The sequence below is a fragment of the Corylus avellana genome, chromosome ca2 (genome assembly GCF_901000735.1).
Source record: "Corylus avellana chromosome ca2, CavTom2PMs-1.0".
Classification (NCBI taxonomy): Eukaryota; Viridiplantae; Streptophyta; class Magnoliopsida; order Fagales; family Betulaceae; genus Corylus; species Corylus avellana.
Genome location: NC_081542.1, coordinates 21,776,304 through 21,784,533, shown reverse-complemented (window position 1 = coordinate 21,784,533; position 8,230 = coordinate 21,776,304). Strand labels below are relative to the sequence as shown.

Here is an 8,230-nt window from a genome sequence, read left to right as displayed (position 1 = left end):
CTTAGTTGTTGAACATTCTTTTCTGTGCCATTTTTGACGTTGTTTGTGCTAGCTAGCTAGACTAACTAGACTTTGCTGATTCTAGAAGGGAAAATGGGCGCTGGTGCTAGTGCTGCTCAGAACAGGAGACGCCCAGCAAGAGGTCATGCCCAAGGTATTTCCTTCCAATTATCATCAGCTATTTAATTAATTGTCATGCATAATATTGAAACTTCAGATATCTGTGTGTGTTTGCATATATGTTATATACCTATTTCTCCAACTCTTATCTATCTCTTTTATAAATTCATCATTAACTGATTATTAAATTTATAGGACGTATACGTGATCTTACATATTCAATAATGAATTTGTCGAGAGATGACAAAAACAGATGGAAACCAAACATTTCTATACATATAAATCTTCATGTCTTCTTGCCTTCTTATGCCGTCTAAATTATAACCAATGTTTAGTTACTATTATGGGTTAAAGAAAATGGTTCTTGCATAAAATTTTAAACAATGGATTTCGTTTTAATTAATGTTCAAACAATAGCTAAATAATATATGTTTATTGCTATAATTACAAGCCTAAACTATATATTATGGGTTTGATCTAATATCTTTAAGAATATTCACCAGCTGTGCGTGCGAGACTAATTATAGTTATTTATTATAGTTGGGCAAAGTCGGCAGAATGCATACCGAAGGCCCCATGCCCCCAAGCCACCCAATCGAGGTCGAAGGACCATGAGTACTATCGGAGCTAGGGTTAGGTGGGTGGCGGTGAGTATTAGGGCTCGTATCTATGTCAAAGAATATTCAGTTCGCAAAAATACAAAGTAAGATTGGTGTTCTCACTGGCACTATATATACGAAGGATTTGCGTTCTTAGTTCATTTAAAGATCAGACCTATTTGTATTATATATACATGTGCTGTATTTGCTGTTTGAACATCTTCGATCTATCCTGCTTGTTTATTTTGTTTTCTACATACGCTAAGTATTTTGTTGGTTTTTATTAATGTCTTATGATCTTTACTAATACATTTCATATTTTCTTTTAATTACAGGCTGGTCGTTCATTCTTTCTTAACTATATCATCCTTTTTCCATCAATTCGCGACAAAAAAAAAAAAAAATGGACGTAGAGTCATGTGTATGTTGTTGTGGCTTGTATTAATTGCATGTATTTAATTTGAGTAATGTAAAGTAATTGTACTTAATGGTCTATCACGAAATTGCAAAACGAGGAAATTAAGTCTATGTTTAGGAATTGGCATATTTAGTATATATAAGACATCAAAGCCCACAAAACCCATCATTTTTGACAAATTGAAACAAAAGATTGTCCATTTCTGGGGCCTAACCATTGAATCAAGGGCCTGTCTACTGCAAGAGAGAATCTCTTGGTTAATCCAACGTCAACCAGCTACCAAATGCTCCAACTGTGCCCCATGGACAATTTCTTACATTGATTGGTTTCTAACTCATTGGGAACTGAGTCCCCATGCTGGCTTTCAGGGTTAATTAACCGGAGAAAGAGAATGGAAAGTTAAAAAGACGCCAAAAACTGGCTCTGAGATGGAAGTGCAGACATGGTCCAAGGAAGTCAGAAGGCATAGGAACATAATACTGATGTAAGGCTGATAATTCATGTTCGCATGTCATCGAGTCATATTAAAGCACAGAAATAAAACTATATACATAAACTCTAAATGGAAATAAAACTTATACATAAACTCTAACCTGATCCATTTAGATAAATATGTCACACTTTTCAACCTTATGTTGAATTCATGTCAACTTCGCAAGACACATAAAAACTTGTTAGCGCTAAATATTGCATGTCAAATTTTGGTCGTATTTAAACTTATAAACCTATATAAGACAAAACTTAACCCGACTTATTTAATTAAACATGTTAGACCTATCAACCTTAATTAACTTATTAATTTCAAGTTAAGATCGCACCAGATTCACACGTCCAAGTAAATAATTGCCACTCTACAAGAATGTGTCTTAATATATATTTTTTTTATTACAGAAAGTGTCTTAATATTGCTACTAAAAGTCTAAAACAGTGAGTGGTAAACGTGTTCACTTCCATTTATTTTTCTCAATAAGCATAACTATACAAACATGAAAAGAAAATGTATAATCGTTAACCCTTTTTTATGTGAGTCGTTATTTTCAACTATCCTCTTACATGATTCATCTATACATAGACATCAATTGAATGCAAAGCTCAAGAACATTATATTTCCTTTACATGCTTATATAAATGTTTCTTTAGAAACCTCTCCTCCGCTTTCTCCCTAGGGATGTATACATCTGCATTGATCAACCGTAGTTAGTAAAAGATCGAGTTCCTCAATCTGCTTTACTGGGTCAATTAACATGGGAACAAGCACAAAGATTTTCTTCTCAAATCCTTATCAAGATTTTGTTCGGAGACTCTACATAATAAATAAATATATAATCACCTTGCTTTAGCATCAGACTGGAACAGGACTTTGTTCCAGGATTTCTTTTCCTGTAATGCCCTCCTTTAAAGTTTTGAAGTATACATCGTAGTCCTTCTCCGGAGGCGGGTTTTCAGGGTCCACTGTGAAAGGCTCACTAAATGGAATCACACTTTTAACCTGCAGAAGACACAAAAAGGACATGATAAATTGAAAATGTCCAAAACTCCAATAAGAAAGGAGATATGTCCAAAAGCATATCTTGGACAACTATATGTTCAACAGTAAAATTTGATAAGCTCGAGAGTAATAAGGAAGTATGGCAAGTTTACATATTCTCCCACTTTCAGTTCATGTTATAGTCAGTCAAGCTTTTAATCAACTCAAGAAGAAGTTCCATGGTAAATAGTTAGCACTTGCCTTATCTACTCGTAGTGGAATAATCTGAAGTGATCAACTAATTGCAAAAGGATTTCCAACTTTTTGTGTTGACAAAATGATCTGCACACTATTTTTAAACATTTTTGGCAACGGTTCCTCAATTTTCCAACAGAGTGCAATAGTGCACCCTCGAAAAGATTTTATCATTTATGTTAGGACGATGAAATTCGCCGCGAGTCATTCAAATGATTAAAGCACAGAAAGAAGATTATCATAGGATGGATAACAAGACCCTTTGAGCTTGAAATCCATATCATGAAAAAGAATTTGCAACCTGTTCTCCAACATCAATGTTGGAATCAGCAATTGCGATTATAAAGGTTGCACAAGGTAGTGATAAACTAGAATCAGAAGCAGCACTCCCCTATCTCTAAAGGGGCTTACAAACAAGCACTCCTATTAATTTGTGAAAAAAAAACTCAGATTTTTACAAAAAGTTCATGCAAGTTAAAAATTCAGATTTTATTTATGTATTAAAATGTGGTTCTTTGAGTTGGATTGCATAAAAAACTGCAAGCATCCTTAGTAAAATTTGATCTTTATCAATATGTTACATGCTAATGCTTTATTCAGAATCACCTCAAACTATACAAACTAAGATGTCTATCACCAGAAAATTGATAATATGCCAAAAAAAGGGGAGCAGGAGTATTACCTCAAACGTCTTATCACAAGCATATGTGCTTTCCAAAGCAGCAACACATATACGAGCAACCTCTTCTCTTGAGATCTTACCCTATATTTATTACATAGGCAAAAATTATTGTCATAAGAAATTGGAGCCTTGGAGGCCTAACAAACAATCCAAAAACTCAGTTCCAAAGCAAGTTCAGCTTATAGAACCCTCATGTTGGATATATTCTAACATTAATTAGTAAAAACTGAGATGTAATTTAAAATGTCGTACTGTTATATTGTCTCCCTGGTCAAAAATGAGATCTGCTCCAGCAGGCTCCTCAGTTAATGCACATGGCCTAACGATTGCATATGGCATTCCACTTTCACGTAATTCATCCTCCCCCTATTGCAGAATTGGCCAATGTAAGAAAATGAAAAGCACACATGTAGCTTTTACACTTTGGATCTATGGCTTACAGATAAAGAAAGAAAAAGTATAGCTTATGGTACTAGAAGAAGACATGACGTCAAGCTAATTTGAATTTAACATCTTCTCTTGCATTTTATTTATTTCATTTACTCTTTATTCACAAACTTATTTATTTATGTAACTAACCAATTATAGTCAAACATCATAGAACTGGCATAAGGTGGTTTAAGACAACTTTCTATGTGTATCTAAATTGTGTTTCTTTTCCATTTCAGTTTGATTTGTCAATATTTGTACCAAGTTTGAGTTAGTATATTTATTGTTGGTTAGATGTAATTTTCTTATTTTACTTATAGTGGTGCTTCTCTAAGACACATTTTTATACTGATTTGCATCATAGAAACTATACATAACTGAGAATGCTATCTTAGATATTACTTTCTTTCCCATCTAGACACGTTCAATTCATTTTCTAGGGAGCATATTGTCAACTCTAATAGTACAGAATGACAATGAATGTCTCAAGCCTTTCTTGCAATGAATTATCCACTTGTTTATCCTATCACTTCAGTTTGGGAAGAACAAGTCAACGACAAAGAAAATTTTAATTGTCAATGACCTATACGATCGCAAGTTTGATTCACTCACTTGAAAAAGCATATACTGTTTCAACATGCATCAGTCTAACCATCTTTTTAATATTTGACCAGTATATGAACTTCTAATTGAAAATTACCTATATATGATTAAAAGTGCAATCTTGTCAATTAGTGCAGCAGATGTCAACCTCCATTGTTTTAGTGATATATTCAGTCTTGATTGTCTATGAATGTGTTCATAAAAGAGATCAATTCCCAATCTTTTTTTTTTTTTTTGGTAGATGCACATTTGTGTAAGAATATCTACTAAACTGAAATAAAGTAATTAATATTTCTATCTTCTTTATATTTTATGACTACAAATCAATTGGGTAAAACTATAATTATGACTGCAACTCAAATAATTATATCTTTATTAAACAGCTTGCAGGTTTTAGTTTTAAACCTTCAACTTGAATGTGAGAATAAAACCCAATTCCTTGTTTAAGCGGACAGCAGGAGGTTGTTTACTCAGATCAAGTCCAGGCCTTTCAGGTCGCGTAACTCCTGCTGAACTCACATGTACAAACCTACAGAAGAACAAAAGAAATTATCTAAAGCAGAAAATGCACCTAGCATACCAATTAGATTAAAGTGTGTATATAATAATAACAGTTTTAATAAAAAAAGATACCCAAATGGAAAGAATTGTTAAACCTAGAACATATGGGATCCTTTATATACGTCCGAATGCTTGATAATGGAAGCTGAAATGCACCTTCCACAAAAGTTGGATTCAATTTCCCATCATACTCAAACTTGCTGAACATGAGCTGCAGTAATTTGGATATGTCGGTCAGAAACAAGGTAATCTTGCAGCAGAAAATAGACAAACAGTGATTAACCAGAAACATGCCTGCAATGATATAACACTGGTTGGGTCAAAAGGTGGGGCATCTGATACAGTTCGCGCTCGAAATATAGGCCTTAAAGAAGAAAATGGCAAGCGTATCTGGGTGGGAAAGGGCACATCAGCTTGTGAATTGTGATTATTAAATGCAACTATTTGATCAAGGGGTTTATAATGTCACTCACTGACTGCCATTGGTCTGCTACGGTGTCGAAGCTTGCTGTATAACCAACAGTGTCCCAATTGCGGCTAGTGCGAATGATAAGTTTATACCTGCGACCATCACCTTTAAGGCGAAGCTCCAAGCCCTCATATGCAGAAACATCCTCTGGGACTGAGAAATTCTGAAAACCAAATTCATGAGTTTTCTTTCCTTCATACAAGAAAGTGTATTTATAAATTAACTCATTCCAAAGGCCAGAACACAAACCAAGATAAGAGAGGAGAAAAACAAGAATTGAGGAATATCCATTGGGGTAGAAAATGCAGGAAAGTTGGGCACAAGCAAGACTCTCAAGGAAAAGCTTATTTCCCTAGATTTTTTTTTTTTAACAAAAGAAGCAACCTTTATTAATAACAAATGTTCCCTCATCCATGAAGACTCCACTCAAAGTAGAGATTTGGCAATTAAGTGATGTTTATCTTATAGTCTGGCCCAACGGAGGGGTGGGGGGGGAGGGGTCAGTGTTAAGGAAAGCAGATCTACAGGGAAAGCAACTCCTTTGTGCTAACAAATTATTGTCCATAGACCTACGTGAATAACAGAACTATATGAACTAAGCAGTCCAGAGAAACATAAAAAATTTCATGTCAGCAATGGATTGAAGGTTGTTACACGTAATAAATCAAATGAAGACATGTTTGAACATCCCATAGATGAAATTATTGCATTCCATTTCCTAAAGAATCGGGAGCATCAATAAAATCAGTTAAAATTATAAAAAATGTCACATCTTGATCAGCTGGACAAATGCCACCAACACTTCATATAGAAATATGAATTAGGCTCATTTGAGATGGCATGGAAGACCATTTATCAGCATATACACATTGAAAGGAGTCCAGACCAAGGATCAGAAAAGGATATATGACACAGGGTTATGAAGAAGTCAAGATAAATCATTAGTCAGTGTTCAGGAAAGGAGATCCACAGGGAAAGCAACCCCTTTGTGCTAACAACTTATTGTCCATAGACCTAAGTGAATAACAGAACGATATGAACTAAGCAGTCCAGAGAAACATAAAAAATTTCATGTCAGCAATGGATTGAAGGTTGTTACACGTAATAAATCAAATGAAGACATGTTTGAACATCCCATAGATGAAATCATTGCATTCCATTTCCTAAAGAATCGGGAGCATCAATAAAATCAGTTAAAATTACAAAAAAAGTCACATCTTGATCAGCTGGACAAATGCCACCAACACTTCATATAGAAATATGAATTAGGCTCATTTGGGAAGACCATTTATCAGAATATACACATTGAAAGGAGTCCAGACCAAGGATCAGAAAAGGATATATGACACAGGGTTATGAAGAAGTCAAGATAAATCATTAGTCAGTGTTCAGGAAAGTAGATCCACAGGGAAAGCAACCCCTTTGTGCTAACAAATTATTGTCCATAGACCTACGTGAATAACAGAACTATATGAACTAAGCAGTCCAGAGAAACATAAAAAATTTCATGCCAGCAATGGATTGAAGGTTGTTACACGTAATAAATCAAATGAAGACATGTTTGAACATCCCATAGATGAAATCATTGCATTCCGTTTCCTAAAGAATCAGAAGCATCAATAAAATCAGTTAAAATTACAAAAAATGTCACATCTTGATCATCTGGACAAATGCCACCAACACTTCATATAGAAATATGAATTAGGCTCATTTGAGATGGCATGGAAGACCATTTATCAGCATATACACATTGAAAGGAGTCCAGACCAAGGATCAGAAAAGGATATATGACACAGGGTTATGAAGAAGTCAAGATAAATCATTAATTAGCTTTTTACTTATCAAAAAAAACAAAAAAAAAAGAAGTCAAGTTAAATCATTGCATTTTACCTTTGTTCTGATACTAGTAAAGCCACCATTGTTTGCAGTGGAAACAACACCTGGAGAAAATACACCAAAAATTGCTAAAGAAATGAATAAATCAAAGCATTTGGAGATTGAAAGCTACTCGCCATTGTCCTCAAGGAATTGCCTCCATGAACATAAAACACAGACAGAAAGTTGGAAGTTTCTAATAAGAACAAACCTTTGAAGACCCCAGTTGGTCCACCAACTTCGCTGCCTGTTAAATCAATCTGAAATGTGCTTTCACTAACTCCTCCCATTACAACATCATCTAGAGCACCCCAAGTGAGTTCTCTCAAATTATTATCTGCAACATAGGAGCACGAAAAAAAATCTAAATGACAGACACATTTGTGTTTCATTAACAGAAAATGAGCAATGACATTCAAGATTTGGTTAAGTTTCAAAGCACTGATGACCTGTATTAATTGGTCTATTGAGCTACCTAACCCACACAGTCAACACATTTTCCCCCTTACGTAAGAGAGTATTGATAATCTTGGATGAATTGTTATTGACTAATACCAAATCTCTTGATCTCTTGTAGAGTACAAAACAAACATGATAGAATTATAAACGTTGTGCACAAAAAGACCATGTTATAAATTAAATTTTCATATCCACGTTTTATGATATCTATAACTTAATGAAATTTTGTTTTCATTGTGCTTCTTTCTGGCATACTGCACATGGACTTGATTGCTTTGCAATGTACCTTACT

At 34.4% G+C, this 8,230-nt stretch overlaps 1 protein-coding gene across 1 annotated transcript in view; it reads right to left on the bottom strand.

Moving 5' to 3' along the window:
- Positions 1-2,064: 2,064 nt before the first annotated feature.
- The window catches only part of LOC132168935 (protein HIGH CHLOROPHYLL FLUORESCENCE PHENOTYPE 173, chloroplastic-like), an 11,139-nt gene continuing 4,973 nt past the window's right edge, over positions 2,065-8,230 (bottom strand). The window contains exons 10-17 of the mRNA XM_059580031.1: positions 5,609-5,767; positions 5,430-5,525; positions 5,231-5,346; positions 4,980-5,103; positions 3,795-3,908; positions 3,543-3,623; positions 2,468-2,626; positions 2,065-2,315 (exon numbers count right to left, since the gene is read on the bottom strand). Coding sequence (XP_059436014.1) covers positions 2,480-2,626; positions 3,543-3,623; positions 3,795-3,908; positions 4,980-5,103; positions 5,231-5,346; positions 5,430-5,525; positions 5,609-5,767 — 837 coding nt within the window. The 3' untranslated portion in view covers positions 2,065-2,315; positions 2,468-2,479. The remainder of the gene's footprint in view (positions 2,316-2,467; positions 2,627-3,542; positions 3,624-3,794; positions 3,909-4,979; positions 5,104-5,230; positions 5,347-5,429; positions 5,526-5,608; positions 5,768-8,230) is intronic.